This window comes from Diorhabda carinulata, chromosome 7 (genome assembly GCF_026250575.1).
Source record: "Diorhabda carinulata isolate Delta chromosome 7, icDioCari1.1, whole genome shotgun sequence".
NCBI lineage: Eukaryota > Metazoa > Arthropoda > Insecta > Coleoptera > Chrysomelidae > Diorhabda > Diorhabda carinulata.
Window position 1 is genome coordinate 25,248,947 of NC_079466.1, and position 23,008 is coordinate 25,271,954.

General features: G+C 30.8%; 5 protein-coding genes across 9 annotated transcripts; 3 read left to right on the forward strand and 2 right to left on the reverse strand.

Annotated features, from left to right (window-relative positions):
* The first annotated feature begins 413 nt into the window (after positions 1 to 413).
* Positions 414 to 3,584, forward strand: LOC130896362 (cysteine desulfurase, mitochondrial). Of its 2 annotated transcripts, XM_057804387.1 has the most exons (7): positions 450 to 646; positions 698 to 771; positions 827 to 1,081; positions 1,132 to 1,297; positions 1,919 to 2,080; positions 2,137 to 2,728; positions 2,869 to 3,584. In XM_057804387.1, exons 1-6 carry the CDS (start codon positions 547 to 549, stop codon positions 2,718 to 2,720), a joined length of 1,341 nt encoding a protein of 446 aa, XP_057660370.1. In that variant the 5' UTR covers positions 450 to 546; the 3' UTR covers positions 2,721 to 2,728; positions 2,869 to 3,584. The 2 variants fall into 2 exon arrangements, with proteins under 2 accessions (XP_057660371.1, XP_057660370.1); XM_057804388.1 differs by having other exon boundaries at positions 414 to 646; positions 2,137 to 3,584.
* Positions 3,585 to 3,718: 134 nt separating this feature from the next.
* LOC130896411 (ras-related protein Rab6) lies at positions 3,719 to 5,342 on the reverse strand. Its single transcript, XM_057804473.1, has 3 exons — positions 5,045 to 5,342; positions 4,704 to 4,948; positions 3,719 to 4,645 (listed from the first exon to the last, which is right to left on the reverse strand). Exons 1-3 carry the CDS (start codon positions 5,222 to 5,224, stop codon positions 4,444 to 4,446), a joined length of 627 nt encoding a protein of 208 aa, XP_057660456.1. The 5' UTR covers positions 5,225 to 5,342; the 3' UTR covers positions 3,719 to 4,443.
* A 64-nt stretch (positions 5,343 to 5,406) lies between these two features.
* LOC130896410 (activating signal cointegrator 1 complex subunit 1) lies at positions 5,407 to 7,149 on the forward strand. Its single transcript, XM_057804471.1, has 5 exons — positions 5,407 to 5,724; positions 5,781 to 5,871; positions 6,021 to 6,440; positions 6,538 to 6,713; positions 6,845 to 7,149. Exons 1-5 carry the CDS (start codon positions 5,586 to 5,588, stop codon positions 7,078 to 7,080), a joined length of 1,062 nt encoding a protein of 353 aa, XP_057660454.1. The 5' UTR covers positions 5,407 to 5,585; the 3' UTR covers positions 7,081 to 7,149.
* Positions 7,150 to 8,016: 867 nt separating this feature from the next.
* Positions 8,017 to 13,664, forward strand: LOC130896409 (uncharacterized). 4 transcript variants are annotated; one of them, XM_057804467.1, is made up of 6 exons: positions 8,017 to 8,194; positions 10,059 to 10,329; positions 10,580 to 10,664; positions 10,751 to 10,916; positions 11,102 to 11,356; positions 12,098 to 13,664. In XM_057804467.1, the coding sequence occupies exons 1-6, from the start codon at positions 8,113 to 8,115 to the stop codon at positions 12,676 to 12,678; spliced, it is 1,440 nt and encodes a 479-aa protein (XP_057660450.1). In that variant the 5' UTR covers positions 8,017 to 8,112; the 3' UTR covers positions 12,679 to 13,664. The 4 variants fall into 4 exon arrangements, with proteins under 4 accessions (XP_057660450.1, XP_057660451.1, XP_057660453.1 ...); XM_057804468.1 differs by lacking the exon at positions 8,017 to 8,194 and adding an exon at positions 8,462 to 8,582; XM_057804470.1 differs by lacking the exon at positions 8,017 to 8,194 and adding an exon at positions 8,799 to 9,007.
* Positions 13,665 to 15,433: 1,769 nt separating this feature from the next.
* LOC130896590 (elongator complex protein 1) lies at positions 15,434 to 22,792 on the reverse strand. Its single transcript, XM_057804780.1, has 6 exons — positions 22,137 to 22,792; positions 21,799 to 22,085; positions 17,944 to 20,128; positions 17,652 to 17,886; positions 15,809 to 16,137; positions 15,434 to 15,564 (listed from the first exon to the last, which is right to left on the reverse strand). Exons 1-6 carry the CDS (start codon positions 22,663 to 22,665, stop codon positions 15,497 to 15,499), a joined length of 3,633 nt encoding a protein of 1,210 aa, XP_057660763.1. The 5' UTR covers positions 22,666 to 22,792; the 3' UTR covers positions 15,434 to 15,496.
* Positions 22,793 to 23,008: the final 216 nt, after the last annotated feature.

A 23,008-nucleotide genomic window follows, 5' to 3' on the forward strand; every position in this document is an offset into this window, starting at 1 on the left:
GCAATGATTTGACGTGTAGTTTTATAACGAATATGGTTCTATTTCATAGTAATCGTAATAAAAATTCAATTTTTTACACTATTTTCTTGCATGATAATAAATATTTTTATCAACTAATATTATTTTAGTTATATTTATTTATTTAAACTGTCAAATTTTCTTCTTTTTCTTTAACCCTTTACTTCTTAGACTTTTTAATAAGATTTTCGTCATGAATCGTTTTGATTTTAGTTCTGTTTTAATTGAAAATTTGCTTATATATTGATAGATAAACATAAACGTTATTTTCTATTTCAGACTTTTATTATATTCGAAATTTTATCTTTTATTTTAAACCGATTTTCTATCAAGAGAAACCTAAAATGAAAATGAATCATCACGAAAAAACTTTTCTTCTTTTTTATATAACTATTAGAACTACTGAAAATATTTGAAGAATTGTTTAAATATCACAAACTTGGATTTTTTTAGGTTACTTATAGCCGTATTAAAAATAATCCCTGATACGGTTTTTATTGCATAATATTATACAATAAAAAATTCAAAATGTATCGACAGTTGAATAAATTACGAACGCCGATTTCTTTATTTTCAAAAAAAAATAATCGTATTCAATTCGTCCGTAATATAAATGATAACGTAGAAGGTAAGTTTTACAAGAAATGAGGTTGTATTATTATATGTATTTTAATTTCAGGAAATAAATTTAATATTAAAACAGATTTGGAAGGTAGACCATTATATTTGGACGTACAAGCTACTACACCATTGGTATTAATTTGTTATCAACATTACTAATGTATTACTGAAAAAATGATAATTTTAGGATCCTCGGGTTTTAGACGCGATGTTACCGTATTTAACGAAATATTACGGGAATCCTCATTCTAGAACACACGCTTACGGTTGGGAAACTGAAGCTGCCGTGGAAAATGCTAGAGAACTCGTCGCTAATATCATCGGAGCAGATCCTAAAGAAATAATATTCACATCGGGCGCTACAGAGAGTAATAATATCGCAATTAAAGGCGTAGCGAGGTTTTACAAAGAAAAAAAGAAGCATATAATTACGACACAAACAGTTAAGTTGTCTATTTTTTATATAAAATTATTTTAATTGTTTTATTTCAGGAGCACAAGTGCGTTTTGGATTCCTGTCGAGCTTTAGAAGGTGAAGGATTCAAAGTGACGTATCTACCAGTTAAAACCAATGGTATCATTTCATTAGAGCAATTGGAAGAAGCTATTACACCGGAAACGGGTCTGGTATCAATTATGACTGTCAATAATGAAATAGGTAAGAGATTTAATATGATTAAGTAACCCTAATAGGAGCTTTGTTGAAAAAAGGAGAAACAACAACATGAGATCTTACATCAACAACAAATTGAATGAATGGCTAAAGGATTTTATAAAAGAAACCTACCAGGTTTAACACCTTTAACGGTATCAGTTAAAAAACTTTTCAAGATGTCCTGAAATGATGTTAAATTGATGATTGGTCTTCTGACAAGTCATTGCCCCATCAAATACCATTTTAAGACAATGATATGACAGAGGAGGACAATTGCAGATCCTGCAAGCAAGTCATGGAGACATTGGATCTTGAAAAAGTAGTTCTAACACCTAGGGACAAGTAGAACAAAAAATAACTGTGATGTGATTTAATAAACAGACTTTTTTAATTCTGTTTTATCTCTGTGGACTCACCAAATATTCAATTACAAATCTAATCTAGGTAGCAAATAATTTTTTGCTTCTTTTGTTCAACTTTCTCCTGGAGGCAACATTTCAATGTTAATTTCCTTATATATCAATTATTTTTGTAGATTTCTCAATTTTGTTACAATAAAAATCTAATGATCTCCAATTTGAATCGTTTTTGATTGATTATTGCAAATTTTTTCACTTTCCGTAGGAGTAAAACAGCCCGTAAAAGAAATAGGTGACCTTTGCAGAAAAAATAAAGTTTTTTTCCACACGGACGCCGCCCAAGCAGTCGGTAAAATCCCACTGGATGTTAATAACATGAACATAGATCTCATGTCCATAAGTGGACATAAAATTTACGGACCGAAAGGTAAATTATTTCAATTAAATCGGTTGTTCACTTTTTTTTTGATAAAATTTTTCAAGGTATCGGTGCGTTGTATATAAGACGTCGACCTCGCGTACGAGTAGAAGCAATCCAAAGCGGAGGTGGTCAAGAAAGGGGTATCAGAAGCGGTACGGTACCGGCACCTCTAGTCGTAGGTTTCGGAGAAGCTTGTCGTTTAGCCAAAGAAGAAATGGCCTACGATCACGCTCACATCGAGAAATTAAGTAAAAGATTAATCCACCATTTCTCCAAGTCTCTAACGCACGTTATCAGAAACGGAGACAAAGAGAACACTTACCCCGGATGCGTGAATTTATCTTTCGCGTACGTCGAAGGGGAATCGTTGTTGATGGCGCTTAAAGACGTGGCTCTGTCTAGTGGTTCGGCTTGTACTTCGGCTTCTTTGGAACCTTCGTACGTTTTGAGAGCCATCGGGGCCGATGAAGACCTGGCGCACAGTTCCATTAGATTCGGCATAGGACGTTTTACTACAGAAGATGAAGTTGATTATACCGCTCAAAAATGTATACAGCACGTCACTAGGTTGAGGGAAATGAGTCCCCTGTGGGAAATGGTACAGGAAGGAATTGATTTGAAGGCGATTAAGTGGTCACAACATTAAGTTAAAGGGTAACGTTGATTTTTTTTATGTAAAGGATATCTTTAATTTTAATGTTGTTAGAACTGATAAAAATTGAAGATTATGTATGAGTTGTATGAAAATATTTTGATGTAACTATTTTTTTAACAGTTTAAATTTACGTTTTTAGTCTGTTTCGGTTAAAATTTGTTTTTTAAGACAAATTTTAAGATCAAGAAACGAAAGAAAAATACGATGCGTGGTTAACAAATTTAAAGAATTATTTGTAGCCAGATATAATAATAAATTTTTTTTTCTTCTTTAAATGCACTCGTATTTATTGAATTTTTATTTTCATGAAATTTTTGTTATTTATTTGTGTGATTCGTTTCCCATAAAAAAAATATTTTTCTACGTTTGCCAGAAGTAGTCCTAATGTTATGTAAAATGATTTTTTGAAAAAGAAGAAAAATATATTATTTACATAGATAAACAATATTATATAGAGGTATTTTCTACACAGTTAAAAATAGTTTTGTGGCAATACCAGCTGTATCTTAGATGTTGATAGCCCTGATTTGATTATTTGTAGTTGATATACCAATTTGTTTACAACAATCAGTTTCATATTAAATAAAATTACGAATTTCAAATTCGTTGACTACGTGAATCGCTTGGTAATATATTTGGAGGATTAGTGGCAAGAGTTTTACATTATATGCATTCAACATTTGATATTTTCATATTTGTTCCAATTATTTTGAGAATTTTATTAAAACAGATCTATTTTTATATAAATTATAGTCCTGCGAATATAAATAGGAGTAAAGGTGAGAAAAGTCGATAATGTGATAGTATATTATGTAATCGAATCATTTGAATATTAATAAGATACGTTTTGAAATATTCCTCTTGTATTATTATATAATTACCAAAAAACATTTTTTTTAAATCTATTCCTTCCTCTTCTTCACGTGCACATTGTCAATATATCTTGGAAACTGTGTTAATAACAGGTATGTTAAAAAAATACAACAAAAAGTCAAGAAATTTTTTTATTAAAAAAATTCAGTTCTTGTTACATACTTTTTTGAACAATCAAAATTTAAATGTTAATATCGCCATCACAGATCTCGAATCTTCGATTTCAATCCTTGAATCGTAAAATAAACTGATTCATTAAAAAAATTGTCAGTATTTTATACTGGTATTATTTAAAAGTTAATTTTCAAAATAATTAATAAAAACGTTAATAAGTCAGTATTACATTTGAAAATATACGAACCATAATCACCTGTAAAAATTTGATAAGTAAAACTACGATTTAATCACAGATTCTCGACAATAGATTACAAAAAAGTATTTATACTTGGTAATGGTAATTTTTACACCAGAAATCAACCTTTCTATTAGAAATTTTGATGCTTTTATGAACTAAAAATATCAATTTCCTTCCATTCTAGACGTTTTCTGTTTTTATAACCATTCCAAGACCCTAGACTTTTTTTATGTTCTAAAAAATAGTTCCAAAACATTTTAAAATACTCCAGGACATTCAATAACTGTATAATCACATGGCCGAAAACCTAATTACAGGAAACATGGAAAATAACCAATATAACCTCCTCACAAGACAAATCACTCAACTTGGACTAGTTTCACTATAGAATTTAAGCTTTTTTGGCTTCTAGATGAAATAAATCAAATTTTTTTAGATAATTTATATAAAAAATGATTATCTAAGAGAGTATTATTTTTATAAAATTTAACATATGCAATTGTTTTCTTGTGGTTCATCTTCATACGGAATTATCTTAAAACCGTGCTGCTCCATACTTTGTAACTCCAATCTAGATCTGTTCATATTCACTAATTGAGCTGCTACATCTTTGAACATTGCTTCTAGACCCTCACCTGTTTTACAGGAAGTTTTGTAAATTCCCGAAACGAGGTTATGACATTGTTCACTAATAAAAAAATTGTATATTTATCGGGTTTATCTAATTATATTGAAATTATATTTACCAAAAAGCTTCGATTTCTCCGTCAGTTATTTGTGGCGTATCTCCGATTAAATCACATTTGTTTCCACATAAAAATATCTTTGCATTTTCTGCATATGTAACTATATCTAATAAATGTTGGGATAAGACGTGAAATGAAGCGGGATTATCAAAAGAGAAAACTAAGATTGCTGCTTCGGCGAATTTATAGTAACTGGATGTAATAGAAGCTACTCTTTCCATTCCTCCTGTATCCCATAATTGCAACTGTAGTAAAATTATTTATTCAATATTCATTATGTATTTTAATAAGGATTATTATTTTTGAAAATTAATGTATATAGATTATATGATAATATCTACCTTCAAATCTCTATCAGATAACTGAAATATTTTAGAACAATGATCCAATCCCAAAGTTGATTTTCGATCTGTGGCTGTTACAAAAGTATTGTTTGCAAATCTTCTAAAAATTGAACTTTTTCCTACACCGTACTCTCCACATAGAATTACTTTTTGTTCGGGAACGCGAATCGATGCCATTTAATATTTAAATATCTATTGTTTATATAAAAAAATGATTAAAATTTGTTTTTTGACATTTGGAGTTGACAATTTTACAAAAACAAAGAAGTTAGAAGTAGTTCTGATGTTTGACAAGGTTATGTTAAAAAAGAAGAAGCATAGATAAACAATATTATATAGAGGTTATTTTACACTGACAAAAATAGTTTATAAAGTAGTTGTATCTTATATGTTGGTAGCACTGTTCTACTGTCACATACTTTATTCATTTTATTGTTTTTTGTTAATCGGGATGGGTTTAAAATTTGTTTTTTCAATAATTATAATGATTTAGTGAAAAGTTTCAGTAGTCTGAAAAAATTACTTAATCTATTCATAAATGGAAAAAATGAACGGAATAAGAATGAAAACAATCGGAATCAAAAAACCTATTCGTATGTGGATAGATGGTAAATGCTTCAACATTAAACATTTTAATGGAAAACAAAGGCAAACTGTGAGTCCTCATCCATTAACAGGTGATAAAATAACTAAAAAATAACGACCTATAATTATAAACGTTGTTTATATATAGGTACATCGGATTTTGAAAATTATGATATGTATAACATTGATTTTGATACTTTAGAAGACGGAACTTTATACACAAGCTTTGAGTTACCACAGTAAGTTTTGTTTTATATTATTATGAATCAAAGTTTAGTTTAGAGTGTAACAAGAAAAGATTTTGTTTTTCCTAATTTAATATTTTCACAGTTTAAAATGGGCCTTACAGTACCTAGTATGTTTTATATTTTTTTGTTCATTATTTTAGGTTATATTACACAAAACTCAAATGTAATGATTTCTTTGATTTGAATTTGTTAAAAAACAAAACCAAAACTACTATATCAGTACCAAGTTATGGTAACAACAGAAAATTGATAATATCAGGAGTTGAGGATAATATAAGAGATGCTTTGATTGAATTACACTCAGTTATAGGTTATATAAGAGATAGATCATTGCCTTTACAATTCACTTCAATTCCTTTAGTAAATGAGGAAATAAGAAGTAATTTTGAAAATTTTAAAAGTGAAATATTGAATGATACGAGTTTACGTGGTGTTGAAGAATCAATTTTTCAGAGTCCTCTTAAACTACATCTTACAATAAACATATTAGTCTTATTGAATGATAGAGAAAAAAATGAGGCCGTTCTGGCTTTGGAGGAATTCAATGAGAATGTCTTGAAGTATGTAACACTTTATCCATATTTGTAGTTATTTTTTTATCTGGAATATAAGATGAATTTGAATTGTTAAATTAGTGATTTGTCAAACGTTTTTTAGGCCTTTAAAACAAAAAAATGGCGAACTTAAAATTCACGTTGCTGGTATTGATTGTATGAATGGAAACTATAAAAAAGTCGATGTGTTATATGCAAAAGCAAAAATTTATAATGAAACTGAAGAAATTAGTTTACAAGATATTGCAAATCAATTATCAGAACATTTTTACCAAAAAGGTAACTTTAATATTTTTTTCACAGGCTACTGGTTTTCAAATATATTGTTACTACCTGTATTTTTTTATTTGCCCCATTTGCAAATTGGCGTTTTGTTTAACGAGAAGAATTGTGGATTTTCATTGTCTTAGGTTTATTGAAACAACACCAGGAACAGATTAAATTACATATGACTTTGATGAATACGAAATACAGGAATTCGAAAAAAAAGTGGGCGAAAAGAGTTAATTTTGACGCCACGAAAATAATGGAAAAGTACAAAGATTATGAATTCGGTAAATGCGATTTTAATACTGTACATATTTCTAATATGAGTTCTCTAGGGGAGGATGGATTTTACGAATCTTTAACTAGCGTTGTGATTTAATTTATTTATATTTTTGAATATGTAATATGTTGATGACATTTTACTTTGCAATAAACGAGTACAAATTTATTTTTTGTTTTTATTTGTCATAAATTCTGCATAAACAATGAATAAGAAGGATTGATATTTATTTTTTGACATTTAGATTTGATCATTTTACCAATACAGAGAAGTAGTTCCAATGTTTGATTAGGTAATTCTTTGAAAAAGAAGAAACATAGATAAAAATATTATACAGATGCACTTTCTACGAATAGATAAACAATATTGCACAGATAAAAATAATTTATGTGGCTATATGCTAATTGTATCTTAGATATCGATAGCCTTGTTCTAATTTCATAAACTTTATTTACGGTTAAATAGTTCCATTATTGAATCTTTTCGTAACTACTTATTTGTCTGATTCGTTTCCCCTAAAAAATTTATTTTTCTACGTTTATTGGTAGTAGTTCTAATATTTGAGAGTGTAATTTTTAAAAAAGAAGAAGAATAGATATTTGATCGCATAGATAAACAATATTGTACAGAGGTACTTTCTACACTGTCAAAAATTTGTTTGTAACTATATACTAGTGGTAATTGTTTTTTTTTTGTGATAAATATTGCTTATAATAATTTAGTGGAAACTTTCAGTAGTATACAAAAAAAAACACATTTAAATGGCTTTTCAATTCTTTTCATGATTTTAATCGCCATAACTCCAAGAAATATCCGTTGCCATTTTTTTGTCAGAACTGTACGACTTTATTATTTTTTATATGAGTATGTAAATAATGTATTTATTGCCTGTAACTAACTATCTTTGGTTCTTTTTATATTCAATATAAACAATTTTGTTAACGCACGATATATCGTGGACGATTATTTTATTACAAGTTTAATTAAAAAGTAAATATTTTATAGTAATTTGATAAGGAGATGAAAACAAGATTTATCTAATTTTCTCATATTCCTTTAAACCGTATGGATTCGTAGAGTAACTGCGGAAAGTATATAAAATTAAAAATATAAATTGTAGTTAATTTAAAAATGGTTAATGTACTAATGACAAATTCAAATACTATTTCATACTATAATGGACAGAAATACAACTCAATACTTGAGCTCGCTGGTAAGTTTTTGTTGTTATAAAGTCATTTACACTACAGCTAAATCTGAACAAGAAAAAAATTCTGATAGTTATTTTTGTAATTGATAAATTAATAAAATAAGCATAATGGTACAATAATACTTAGTAATCTAAATCAAAATAACTTTTTATGTTAAAAAATTTATCATAATCTTGTATAATATAGTGGTAGGCGAATAATAGCTAAATAAGAAGAAGTGTTGACTACGTAATCGATATAAGCAAGGCCAATATATTAAATATAAACACAACACAATGACCTATATTTTATTTTAAAAATAAAGAAATAATGTGAAAAAGTGAATCAATAAAGTGTTTTTTTTGAAATGATTCCAACTAATAGTCGTCACACCAAACTGCGATATTTAAGGTATCCATTATTCTGTTTAAAACGCTTACTAATTAGACCTGCGATTTCATTAATCTGAGGTTCAGTTAATTTATCTAAATAATATGCATTGTTGTAATTTATCATTTCAAATCTCGTTTTATATAAAAATAAATAAAAAAAAACACATTCATATTCAGAAGATTAATGATTTAATCCAAACATTGTATGTGGGTAAATAATATATGTTAATCGTTATGGTAAATAATACCAAATTACACTGTTTTTGAAAATTTTGTTTAGAAGCTGCCACTGATTGTATTTTCTTCCACTGTTACGAATATTTATCATTTATAATTAATTATGGATAACTAGAATTGCATGTCTTGAACATTTATAGCAGAGTTAATTGATTGCAACTGATTTAATTATTGTTTTATAGTCGTCAAAACAAATTATTTGCGGAAGTAAGTGATGAAACTATCAATAATCAATAATAAACTATAAAAATTCAGATTATATATCGATAATTGATAATTATGTTTTATAAATAGTTTTATTGGAATTATTTTATGAATAAAATGTGTTTATCAAAACGTTATCAAATGTTGAATATTTACGATGGGTTAACAATTTAAGACAATTGATTAAAAACGTAGATAATTATTTTTTTAATTTTACTGCTACTAATATTACAGTGTAAGTTAGTGCAACTATTAATTATGAGTTGTGAAAATCACGTTGTTATCCAAAAAAAAAAATATATCGAAAGTGCAATAACGCTGTTTTTTGTAGTAATACTCTCGGCTATATGCAATAAATATCTATCTGTTGTAAATTGATAAAAATAATACATATTTGTTCAAATTATTATGACATAATATAAATTTGTTTCGTTAGTTTACCTAATCGTTTTGAAGTTAAGTTTTAATTTCTATTTCAAACAATAAAAATCATTTTTGAATTCTCGTGATTGGATCCATTTTAGGATTTGTAGGAAGATATAGTGTGTAGTTTATCAGTGTTGCTTGTAAGTAATATTTTTATTGCAAGAATTATATACTTTGATTGAATGATAAATATATTTATAGAACTCGATATAAACGAATAAAAGTGATAATCAAATTTCATTTACGATTCAGATTAAGAAACACACTTTTCTCGAATGCTCATAGGAATGGATGTAATTTCCGTTTGTTTATACATGATGCCAAGTCTTGTAGTACATCCAATTATTCATTATAACATTCATTTCAAAAATTATGTACAATACTATGTTTTTTAATATTCATAAGTAACAAAATAAGTGATATTTTATTTCTTAAAATTTATTTAAATCGAACGAGACTCATAAGGCATTTTTTCTCAATGTGCGAGAAAATCTGGCAACAGCACAAAGTAAATGTAAAATGCACCACAGATCTAAAGCGGTTTGTCGTTACAAACAATGACACGTTCACTTAAAACCTTTTTATTATTATTAAAACTAAATTTAGATTTTTACGTTTTCTTTTTTAGAAAAAGGAAAAATGCACGGCGCCAAACGTGTATTATTTTTTTGTGTAATGACTGCGATTCTCCCAACAATACTTATAATTATTCCTTTATACCTCAGACATCAAGTTTTCGCTGATGTTATTTACCCTGTAGCAGAATCTGACGTTTTAGTAATTACCGAAGGAGTTTCTTCTATATTTTGCGAATCATTAGGATTAAAAATGAATTCGACTTTTAATGCGTTTCAGTTACCGAACAAACCAAATAAAAGTGAGAAGGTCAAACATATTAGGTAAATATTATAAACATAGATACTTACGTGAATAGCCATAAACAAAGCTGTCAAAAAATTTAGTTTTATCTATGTAAAATTGGTACATTTGAACTACGCGTTTTTGGATCAACTGGACATGATGTTCTTAAAATAGATTAGAAGTTTTTGTATTGGTTAAAGAAATCGAAAAACTATTAGTTATTTTTTTATTCGTATATTCTTATGTCACACAATTTTATGCTATTTTATTAGCAAGTATTTGTTTTAGACTAAAAAAATCGATGTCATTACCTGATGATACATTGGAATATTGGGGATTTTACCTATTGAAAGGATCTAAAGTCAAATTAAAGGTAAAGTTTTTTCCCCTATACACTACGAATTATTTTTCTTTTTTCATACGAATACTTAAAATCATCATCATTTGTTTTTATTTCAGATATGTTCTCGGTATGTCGGCGCTCGAATTTTAGTTGTAAGAGGAGACAAAAATTTGAACACGTGCAATATTATGAAGCAAAACGGAAAATACGGTGCCAAAATGGATGCAGATTCCAATAAAGTGATAGTATCTTATCAAAACGAAAAACCAGCAGATTTTGTAGGTACGTTTTAAAATATAAATTACAAATATAGATTTATATATCGAAAAGTGTATATAGAAAACACAGGGACCGGCTTCAAATACTGTAATGTAAAAAATGTATTGTTTAGATGAATATTTATCATCTATTAAGTGTTGGAAGTTTGTTTCATAATGTTTTAACCCTCTAGAGAAAGTTTTTTTTAGGTATTATACCAAACAACGATTTAGAAGAAGAATATAATAAAGCGGAAGAAGATATGTCTGATGATAATAACGGATACGGGGATCTGTCGTTAACGAGAGTGAGAAGAAAGAAAAGCAGTCACGTGAATCAATATTATGAGGCTCAAGAAAACGACACTTATCAACAAATCGGACGTGTACCTAAATTAAGACATTCCAGAAAGCATTTGAAGGAATGGCAAAAGAAAATTGACAAACTCAGAAGGAATCTAGAAGGTTAGTATGTTCTTAGGTCTCATAAATTCAAGATAATTGTTTTTTTTTCTTGCTACATAGAATTTTTTTAGCTGTAACGTTTTTAAAGAAATTATACCTTTATAGTTGAATTTTTTTTGTTTTTTCAAGTTTTATTACAATAAAATTTTCATAAAAACATAAAATTTGAGCAATAATTTGATTTAGATTTTGTCGGTGCTAAGAATTCCAGTTATGTTGGCTGTTTAGTAAGATAAACACGTGACATGATTTAAAACTATTTAAATATTAAAAACCATTCGTGGTATTAATATATTCATCAATTTTAAAAAGAAACTCAAAACTAGGTCCTTAAATTGAAGTTGCAGGACTAAAAAAGCCTTTTAATTTGTTCTATTTGGAGTAAATACGTGTTTTATTGAATTGGCAAGATTCAAAACTATCTTAATATTGAAAAACATTATTTGATACATCTAATCTGAAAAATATGCTAATAAAATTGAAACTACATCTTCAATTTGGTTTTAACGAGTATAAAACAATCTAAATCTATTTGTTTTTTGTTGTAAAGTTCTTTTTTTCTAATTTATTTTGACACAATTGATATAAAAACATTCATAAATCGATTTACATTACCCAAAAAACAATTTTATAACTCTAAATAGTACAGTAAAGTTCTTGACGGTTCCGGATTGTTGTAGGGGTTTTGTAAATTCGTTGTTGGATATAAATAAAGAACAGTAACTAATTTTTTTTTTGCAGAAAATTCAATCGATCGACAAAAGAGGGATATATCGGCTTTGGACGCTCACATAAAACACGGAGGTAACGCAAGGAACGCGTCCGGTTTGGACGTGGAAGAAAGCGAAATGAGCGTATCGAGTTTCGAAACTGAACTTCTAACTTGTTACGATGGTAAAATTTTATTGTCGCGCAGTTTTCAACCGAGCCGAAATTGTAAAAACATCGAATATTTGGACGAAAGCAATCGGATGATAACCGAACACACGATCGCCTCGGACGGATATTATTATTACATATTTTATTCTGATAACGATATAACTATAAATATGATGCACGCCGTTTTCGATATATACAAAACCACTTACGGTTTCAAAAACGCCACCAGCAGTAAAGAATGCGTGAATAAAACCGTGTGCGAATTTCCAATACATCTGCTTTCCACGGAAATATTCGTAGTGGAAGTGCCCACTAGAGACGGGATCGAACACGAAGAAGACGACATCACCTTATTAACCAGTACCTGTAAACCTAGGATGCAGGTTTACGTTATTTTTCCTATTCTAGTATTGATTTTAATCGTGGTATGCGCGTTTTTGTGAAATTCCATTTCGTAATTCGGAATCGGAATGTTTCCAATTAATGAGAAATTATTGGATTACCCCGTATATATAATTTTTACCGGAAGACATCGCATCGCATCATCACCTAACCACCCTCCTCGTTTCATAGGGACAAGAAGAATAGAAATTTGTATATATACGTCGACTCCTCCCTTATGGTGGTTTTCACTCTTCTCGGATTTATCTGGTACCAACTTATAGCTGAGAGGCTTTTCCCCGTCCACCATCGTGGCAGGTATCCCCATTCGAGATCCTTCGACCCCTAATTTTTTTTTAATCACAAAAATTGTTGGTAAAATATCCAAAAAAGTGTTTTTTTGTTTAAAAAAGTGGAATCTGATATTGGATTCGAATTTAGAGGATCAAAATATATTTTGAATCTATAAGTTGCTGGTAAAAACCTGGTAAGAACTGTAAAAATCAATTTTGTGCATTTTCCCAACAATTTTTCTGATTGAAAAAAATGAAAATTGATGGAGTGACTTAAGAATTATATTCACTAGGTTATTTGAAATTCCTGAAGGGTAAATTTGAGATAATTTTCAAATACATTGCTGTCAGAAAATTAGTAGGAATGTGTTAAAATGTATCTAATTTATTTTGTTTTATTATGAAAATATTGGATATTTTTGAACAACTGTTAAAATAATTCAGTTGAATTCATTAATGAAAGTTAAGTGATAAAAATATGAGTCTGTGGAGGCTCTTTGCATAAAAAATCATTTTCATTTGAATTTTAAGTATTAATACCAAATATGTGATATTAAATAATTAAATAAAATTGTTAATAATTATTTTTGAAAGAAAAATTTGGCAGAAATCATAGATTTTAAACGGAATCATACTTTTTTATATACTTATTTTATTAAAATAATTAAATATATTTTTATAGTTTCTGTGTTTATCTGTGATTTTAACTGTTGTATATATATTTGTTTAGAAATAAAATCGTATTCAAATGAAAATTTGTATTTTTCCATAACTTTCCTTCCTTTTAGTTATAATATAAAATTAAAATCAATAAAAGCCTAAGAAAAAAACTTTCAATTTCAATTCATACAAGGTTATAACGCGATTGATAATTTTGATTCAAAATTAGATTAAAGGTACATTAAGGGTTCAAATAAATCGACTACACGCCATTGGCGAAAAATTATTTTATTCCTAAGAACAAAAGTAAATTAGATTGTTAACAATTACAATTTATATGAATATAATTAACAATTATTAGAGTGATAAACAAATTAATAAACTGGAGAATACAATACTTACACGTTACACCACAACAATTAACACTTATTAGCACTTACACAATATGTTTCTCGAGTGAAAAACTTATCACTAGCCCCCGAACTACAGAAGGAACATGTTTCAATAATTCATTTACATTTCCAATCAATTCTCGAAAGTTTACAATGTTTTTAGTAAACAAACCTCAAATTGTTGTCAGTAGTTGTTTTGATCCCCCATAACGGAAATATGACGTAAACACAGTATCTGTCAGCCTTTTCCCACGACATTAGACAGCCACCTCGATATTAGTATCTTACAGCAATCGATTATTTTCATCGCACGTTTCAAATGATATCCAATCAATTGATAAAATATTTCATCGATTTATACCTCTGTACCTTAAAGGGTGATGATACTAGTAATTTTTTTTTTAAATTGCGGTTATAATCGATTAAAATTGCGATTGAACAACCATCTCGTTTTCAGAATCGATTTTTTTTTCACCAATCGATTCAAGTTAACAGTTTTGGTTTATAAAATGCCTATGTATCATACAGGGTGATCACTTTTGTTGGATCTTGTATCAACATTTTTTTTCATATTTGATCGACAGTTGAGATATTTAAAACGCCTCCGTATTATACAGGGTGATAAAACAACGATGTTTTCGAGGTTGAAATTAGTAGCCACTAGATTTTTTCGTTTTGATTATTTCTTCACGCAGTTTTCATCAATAGAATACATTTGTATCATACAGGGTGATAATGTAATAAGTTTTTTTAAATTGCACTTCGCTGGATCTTACACCAGTCGACTTTTAACATACGGGGTGCGAATAAAACGTTGTTTTATTCGCGGTCCCTTCATAAAACGGCTCTGTATTATACAGGGTGATAATACAATGAAGTTTTATTAAATGCAGTTCCTTTTGGTTCCCTGGATCTTACACCAGTCGACTTTTAACATACAGGGTGCGAATAAAACATTGTTTTATTCGCGGTCCCTTCATAGAATAGCTCTGAAGTATACAGGGTGATAATACAATGAAGTTTTTTTAAATGCAGTTCCTTTTGGTTCCCTGGATCTTACACCAGTCGACTTTTAACATACAGGGTGCGAATAAAACATTGTTTTATTCGCGGTCCCTTCATAGAATAGCTCTGAAGTATACAGGGTGATAATACAATGAAGTTTTTTTAAATGCAGTTCCTTTTGGTTCCCTGGATCTTACACCAGTCGACTTTTAACATACAGGGTGTGAATAAAACATTGTTTTATTCGGGGTCCCTGCTTAGAATAGCTCTGAAGTATACAGGGTGATAATATAAAACGGAAATTTCAGTCGAAATTGAATCTAGTAGCCAACCTCGTTCCGTGGATCTTACACCAATCGATTTTTAACATACAGGGTGATAATATCGAATCGCTTTTGAAGAAAAATGTTCTAATTTTTTCCAGCCCCCCCTCCGTCGAGATTAAATCCAAATATCAATATAAAAACTTGTTAAATATAAATAGAAATTTATTTTCTCTTGATTTACGTACGTATAAATGAAATAAAAAATTATAAAAATAATTCCAACCTCCAAGATTTAAGTTGCGACGTTTGGGGGGGAGAACGGAATTCTGGATCTGTAAAAGGGGACGAAAAAAAGAAAATTTTTTAGTATAATCAAAAACAGACACCGATAATTAATTCAAAATGATATAAATTTCGATTTGGAATAATCGAAATTCGTTTAATACAATAAAATCAACACACCCCGTATATAAAATTTCTCGTTAGAATTCGGTTATTTTCCGTAATAAAAAAAAAAGTTTCGCTTCAATTTTGATGCGTAAAAAAAATTAAATGACGCGTGTGTTCGGTACTTACCCAAATCTTGTTTGTTTTGTATAATTGCGGAAACTACGACGTCGGTCGATTCGTCTTCTTTAACAAACACCTCGGGCCAAATTTTGGGGATCTTCTCGACAATCTTATCTTGCAATTCGCATAAATTCTTGTGTAACCGAGTAGTTAATTCGACGTCGTATCCGTATCCCGCCAAACACAATTCTCTAACTTCCTCGCCGAGATTCATAATTTCCCCGTACAAGATGTGCAAAGTTCTAATTAGAGCTATATCTTCGTAAAAACCTCCCTCTTTGAGATCGATTTTTTTCCTTTCTTCTTTTCGACGATTTCTCGACGATAACGAGGTTCTATTGGTGTTTTAAAGCGTCAAATCGATATTTAGTTTTGATTTACACTGTATTATAAATTGAACAAAACGCTGATCACTCTGTATACTATTTCGTGTCGTTTCGGTAAAATTCGATTTTTTTAAAACGAAATGCGACAAGTGACAAGTGACAGCGTTTTGACAAGCACTGTATTACGAATTAAAATAAACTTCATGAAATTTTTTTTTTTGAAAATACAATTTGGGACGATAGTATGAAATATTAGTGTCGGTTGATCCTGTAAAATGTAGAAATCTACTACCCGTTTTGTAATGCAAACATCCCCTATCAGAAAATAAAAAAGATAAGGTTAGAATGGAATTTTATTTACGTAGAAAAATATTTTTAGTTTGAATAATATTTTTATTCCAACATATATATCTCGTTATTTTCATAACGTATATATATATACGTTAGTTTTGAACAACACTGTATTAAGAATGAAATTAATACAGTGTGAGACGACACTAGGGACAGATATTAGTTTAGGTTAGCACTGTATAAATCGATTAAGACGAATATTGGTACTAAAATTAATGAATTTTTGGCAAATATTGAAGAAAATCGACGTTTTTTAAAGTTTTTTTTTGAAAAAATACAGGGTGAAACGACAGTAGTTTTGCTTAATACCGTATTAAGATTTGATATAAGCAATAAATTTAATTTAAAATCGTCAAATTGTTCCATTTTCGAAAGTTTTCGTAAAAAACAATATATTAAGTTATGTATCTTTGATAATACAGTGTGAAACTATATTAGGGATCGATATTAGTTTTCGTTAACACGATGTAAATTGATTAAAGCGAATATAGGTGCTAAAATTAATGAATTTTTGACAAATATTGAAGGAAATCGACATATTTTGAAGGTTTTTTGGAAAAATACAGGGTGGAACGACACTAGTTTCGGTTAATACCGTATTAAGATTTGATATAAGCAATAAATTTAATTTAAAATCGTCAAATTGTTCCATATTCGAAAGTTTTCGAAAAAAACGATATATTAGGTTATGTATCTTTGATAATACAGTGTGAAACGACATTAGGGATCGATATTAGTTTTAGTTAACACGATGTAAATTGATTAAAACGAATATAGGTACTGAAATTAATCCAATATCACAATTTTTGCAAAAAATCAACATATTTCGGTATTTTTTTTAGAAAAAAGTCTCTATAAAACGACGTTAATCGTAATTATCTCTGTATTAACTCAATTTAAACGTACCAAGATTATTACGTATCCAAAAAATTTTCAAAAAAAAAAACCGATATATTTAATCATATTAATTTGAAAATACAGCGCGAGACGAAAAAATTCGTATTTTTTTTCTGCTAAAACGACAGTAAGTTCCGTTAAAACCGTACCATAATTCGAAACGAAAAACATACCGAGATTGTACCGAAACTACGAATTACCAAAAAAAAATACGTCACACATTTTTTTTTTAAATACAGCGCGAGACGACACTAACGATAAAATATTTTACGTACCCTCTAGATCTGGAAGTGGATCTTGAATTAGAAGACGATATCAAACTCGACGTATCCGAATACAGATCGTCCTGATCGTCGTATATACCCAAAGAGGCTTTTTGAAATTTCGAAATTCTCTCTTCCCTCACAATTTCCAATCGCGCCGTAAATTTATCGATCAGATCAGAATAATTATCGATTTTTTCCAACACCGTCGACATATATTCAAGTAGTTTCGGTATTATTTGCGTTCCTAAAAACGAATAATCGCGTAACGAAAAAAAATCAATATAAAAACACTTTTTTTTACCTATAAAATGATATTCTCGATAAGTTTCAGCCAAACAAATCGATTTTCTGAAATGGTTCTGTTCGAATAACACGTTCACGGCCGTCTTATAATCCTTTATATAAGTTTCTAGCAATATAACGGCGTCGTCGGTTCTGCGTACTTTAACCAAATCCTCGGCCAATTCCTTCAACAATTTAACCTCATCCTCGGTATTGTAATTCAATTTTTTAATAAGACTAACAACTTCCCGCCATTCCAATCCTCTTTTATATTCCATCAAAGCCTCCCCGTACAATTTGGCCCGTTTCAAAATCATCCCCGCTTCGTTGTATCTCCTCGCCACCGATAAAGTTTTCGCGTACAAAACGGTCACCAACTTGAAATGTTTATGGTAATTTTCGATACTCAAATAAGCAACGTCCTCCAAATGATTTCTAACTATGAAATTCGTTATCGATTCCTCGTCGGCTATCGGGTATCTCAACAGATATTTAACGGCCCCGCTGAGGTTTCTACCGCGCACGCACATCTTAAACTTCCTCTCCATAACGTCCATATCTCTCAAATAATTTATTTCCGGTTCGTAGACTTTCGGATCTTCCATACTGTTCCGGTAAACCAACGACAAAAAATCGATGTCGAATAAATTGTAGGCGGCGTTTTCGACGTCTTTAAAATATTCTTGCAACAACAGCTGCTTCAATATTTTGCTACAAATCGATTCGTTTTCGATCCTATCGATATTGTATATGTCTTTAATCGATTTCAAAGCGGATTTTAACGAAACGTGTTTTTGTTGTATGGCCACTATACTCGATAAATTTTTAACGCAATCGGTAGATACGAGATAATTCAATATGTCTTCTATAATCGATCGTTTGTTATAATTCAATTTGGGCGTTAAAAACGGGGAATAATTTTGATAAAACGTCTTAAAACAATTTTCGTTCACGTTAAATTCCGTCACTATATTCATTAATATTATATTGTTTTTCGCAGCTCTGACGAAATCCTCGATACGATCGTGGAATCGATCGGGATTTAAATCGATTAGTACGTTCGAATTGACCTTTTCGATTCTAAGTACGTGCAATACGTCGGACCATTTGTTTTCCTTCAACATATTTTCGATAACGTCGATCGTTATCATTTTGCAACTTATTGTTTCTAAGTTACCCCGGGGCATTTGTAATATTATTTGAGGGGACGTCAGGTCGGTGCAAGTTAAGATCGCGCCCCCCCGTTCGATTTCCCTGTTGAATAGGGTATTTAAGTTGATGTCGTTGGTGTAAATGGCGTAATCTTGTAAACGTATGCAGTATAATTTCGAATTCGAATGCGTCAGAATCAAGTAATTCTTGAACACGTACACCGACGTTATACCGGAACACACCAAGTTATCGTTGACGTACAAATCTCGATTCGACGACAAGGCGAATTCGAACGTCAAATCTTGTATTAAATGTTTGGTTATGTATATATAGCGACTGTTGTAATCCAATTTTTTATACGGTAAAATTAGGTTGGTATCGCTGTACGGTAAATAGAGATGGGCGCTGGGATTTTCCGTTTTTATCGTAACCGTTATTTCTTTATCGACGTTATTAATCGTTTTGTTAACATCGTTGCTATGTAATATTATTTCTAATCGATTTTCGTGCCAATTTAACGATTGGAAATTGATTAAATCGAATTCGTAATCTTTTACGCGAAGGATCTCGTCGATTTTTTCGTCTTCTATATATAAAATTTTGACGTAGAAATAGGAATCGACGGCGACGCAAATATTTCTTATCGGGTGAAACGTTATCCTGTTTACGGGGATATCGTTTTCGAAATTGAGATAATAATACGGCGGGGGTAGGATTTTTTTATCGAACAAACTGAAATTGATGTTTTTTCCGTCGACGACGGCCACAATTGCGGTATTCGGACTTCTGTTGATCACGAATCGAAAATAACGATTTTCGATGTAACGCGACGTGTATACTATTAAAGTGCACGTCGTAAATAAAATTTCTTGTTGATTTAACCATTGGAAATTGTGCAAACGTGTTTTCGGCGGGTAATAAAGTTGTTGTTTCAAAAACCATCTACCGTTCGAGTACAAATAGATGTTTATAAAACTGTTTTGTACTTTATCGACGAACGAAACAGTCAATATATTCATTTGAGGATGATAAAGTAACTTTTTTACCGCGCCCTGTAATATATAATACGAAATTATTAATTTATTTATTACCAAATGTTAAATACATACGAGGACGGATCAAATGCGATCGAGACAAATGCAATGCTTCGAGAAAATATCGAATTTCGACGATTTCAGAACCGAATCGTTCGACGCGCGCCAGTAATTCTTAAAATCGGGCTCTGTTGACGACGCGCCGCGTTCTCGCCGATCGGTAACCGTGAAATGCGGAACCGGCGGCGCTGGCGTCGATCAACTTCGAATTTCCGATCGTGTTTCGCGACGAATACCGAAAAGTTTTGTACTATTCGGCGTTTCCTCGACGCACTTGATGATTTCCTCAAGAAGATCGAATTTCCGCGCGCCAGTAATTCTTAAAATCGGGCTCTGTTGACGACGCGCCGCGTTCTCGCCGATCGGTAACCGTGAAATGCGGAACCGGCGGCGCTGGCGTCGATCAACTTCGAATTTCCGATCGTGTTTCGCGACGAATACCGAAAAGTTTTGTACTATTCGGCGTTTCCTCGACGCACTTGATGATTTCCTCAAGAAGATCGAATTTCCGCGCGCCAGTAATTCTTAAAATCGGGCTCTGTTGACGACGCGCCGCGTTCTCGACGACCGGTAACCGTGAAATGCGGAACCGGCGGCGCTGGCGTCGATCAACTTCGAATTTCCTATCGTGTTTCGCGACGAATACCGAAAAGTTTTGTACTATTCGGCGTTTCCTCGACGCACTTGATGATTTTCCAGCCGAACCGAACCAGAATCCTCAAGAAGAAGGATTAAACTTTCCCGGAGGGTTTGTACGGGCGTTACGCGCGAGTCGATAGTTTTTTTAGGGCCAAATGTATCTGGAAATACTCGAATCAAATCGCGACGATCCAGTATTCAGTTTGGAGAATGGATAGACTGACGAAGATTCCTTAAGTGGCCGGCTCGGTGAAACGAACTGACACTCTGTGATTTTTTTTCCTTTTCCTTCCGGTATTTCTTCTTCTTGTTGTTGGTACATTACTCCCAGAATAATTTTATCCATGGATCTGGTTGTTTTCGCTTCGAACGACGTTTGTAGTGTAGTTTCGCGTTAAAAAACTTCCAACCGGATGGATTTTTGAAGTTTGGGAACCAATCGCGTGTTTTTTTTACGTGACGAATATTGTCGGACGTGATGCCGGTTCGCGCCGTTCGTTCGTATCATTTTCGACTATTTCGCGGTCATTTTCGGCCTATTCGATTACAGTGAACCTACTCGGGTATTCAATACCGGTTTAATTTAGTGAATTAATGCCTTTTTACATCGGAAAACTAATGAAAATACGTCGCGCAACGGTGATCAGTACTTAACGTTCACTCACGGTCGTGGCACGTACGTACGGCGTTTTTCTCGATTATATTCGAACCCCCCTCGTAAATATAGTGAACACACTGTTTATTATTACCACTACTAGCAGTCACAATTAGACTGAAACACGTTTCGATAACCAAGTTGGCTTCTTCAGAGAGTTCGTCTTCCCTGAAGATGATAACTTGGTTATAGAAACGCGCTTCAGTGTGATTGTGAATGTTGGTACAGTGGTAAAACTGAACAGTGTGTTTAGAACAGTTCAAATTCTGACCCAAATTACTATATTGTTCCAATTCTAGCTGTTTGTTTTTGTAAGCGTATTAATTTTAGTTACCTTAATGTCGGGCATGTCATATTCGGCTTTAACTTTACAATTTTTTTCAAAAATCACTAATTTGATATTTTCTTCATTTTTTGCGACACAAGCAATGCATTGTCCTTTTCCCATAAAAGCCACGACGTCTTGTAGGTTCGTATATGGTTCCGATTGATTCAATGCGTTCAAATCGGCGTCAAATACTTTAATATTACGTTGATTGTTTGAAAAATAATTTACTACGAATAATTCCCCGTTACCTCTCCATGAAATTTTAGGCGGACCCGTAGGAGCCTTTTGAACGTCTACAATAATTAAAATCTTAATGGTATATAAAAAAAAATCGTTATAGTTACCTTTTTGTGTTACAACGTTTTTTTTCATTTTTTTCGGTCCTTGGAATTGTGTGTAAATTGAACCCCATCCCGAGAGAATAGGAACGGGAACGTTCGCACCTAGATACGATTTATTTTGAAATTCGATAGAGTATTTGGAGCAAACATAAGAAGTTATTTCATAATTTTTATGTATGACAATGAGGAGCGTTTCTAAAGGATTCCAACATATTTCAATGATTGGATTTTCTACAGATAAAGTAAACAATTTAGTTTTGTTTTCGATATCATATAGAATGAGTTCATTTTCGGTAGCCAAAAAAACGATATTAAATATCGATAGATATTTAACGTATATCACTTTATCGGTTACGTCTATATTGTAATTTTGTATTATATTATCGTCGATATTTCCTTCTTGGTATATAGTTAAATTGTTGTTGTGTACTTGACAAACAACATCGTCTGAATAATCAAAATATATTTCTGTAGTTGGCTTGTGTAATTCAATTTCTGTCAAATGACAATAAAGTTCTTCGATGTTTTCCATAATTAATGATTCATTTCGATATTACAACTATCGAATCAGTACGTTAGACCATATGAATTTAATTTTGTGTATACTCTTTTCAGATCTTTATAAATAACGTGCAAGATGATGTAAATACATAACCTCAAATGTCAATTCCACCAACGTGTTCTTCAGCTTAATCGCAATTGGTACTTCATTACAGTAGGATATAAAACCACATCATATTTATTTTCAAAAATTATATTAATAATAAAAATAATTGATTAAAATATGATTCCAAATATAACTTTCATTTATATTGTATTTAAACTAAAATAATTATACAATTTTATACAGTAGTATTCTTTATCAATGTTTAGAT

Coding starts and splice junctions, on each gene's coding strand:
- LOC130896362 (XM_057804388.1), top strand. CDS start 547: ATGTATCGACAGTTGAATAAATTACGAACGCCGATTTCTTTATTTTCA. Junction 772..826: donor TACAAGCTACTACACCATTG/GTATTAATTTGT, acceptor TGATAATTTTAG/GATCCTCGGGTTTTAGACGC. Junction 1,298..1,918: donor GACTGTCAATAATGAAATAG/GTAAGAGATTTA, acceptor CACTTTCCGTAG/GAGTAAAACAGCCCGTAAAA.
- LOC130896411 (XM_057804473.1), bottom strand. CDS start 5,224: ATGGCATCGATTCGCGTTCCCGAACAAAAAGTAATTCTATGTGGAGAG. Junction 4,949..5,044: donor TATCTGATAGAGATTTGAAG/GTAGATATTATC, acceptor ATTTTACTACAG/TTGCAATTATGGGATACAGG. Junction 4,646..4,703: donor GGAGAAATCGAAGCTTTTTG/GTAAATATAATT, acceptor TTTTTTTATTAG/TGAACAATGTCATAACCTCG.
- LOC130896410 (XM_057804471.1), top strand. CDS start 5,586: ATGGAAAAAATGAACGGAATAAGAATGAAAACAATCGGAATCAAAAAA. Junction 5,725..5,780: donor GAGTCCTCATCCATTAACAG/GTGATAAAATAA, acceptor GTTTATATATAG/GTACATCGGATTTTGAAAAT. Junction 5,872..6,020: donor ACAAGCTTTGAGTTACCACA/GTAAGTTTTGTT, acceptor TCATTATTTTAG/GTTATATTACACAAAACTCA.
- LOC130896409 (XM_057804467.1), top strand. CDS start 8,113: ATGGTTAATGTACTAATGACAAATTCAAATACTATTTCATACTATAAT. Junction 10,917..11,101: donor AAAACCAGCAGATTTTGTAG/GTACGTTTTAAA, acceptor AGTTTTTTTTAG/GTATTATACCAAACAACGAT. Junction 11,357..12,097: donor ACTCAGAAGGAATCTAGAAG/GTTAGTATGTTC, acceptor TTTTTTTTGCAG/AAAATTCAATCGATCGACAA.
- LOC130896590 (XM_057804780.1), bottom strand. CDS start 22,665: ATGGAAAACATCGAAGAACTTTATTGTCATTTGACAGAAATTGAATTA. Junction 22,086..22,136: donor AAACGTTGTAACACAAAAAG/GTAACTATAACG, acceptor TAATTATTGTAG/ACGTTCAAAAGGCTCCTACG. Junction 17,887..17,943: donor TCGAGAATATCATTTTATAG/GTAAAAAAAAGT, acceptor ATTCGTTTTTAG/GAACGCAAATAATACCGAAA.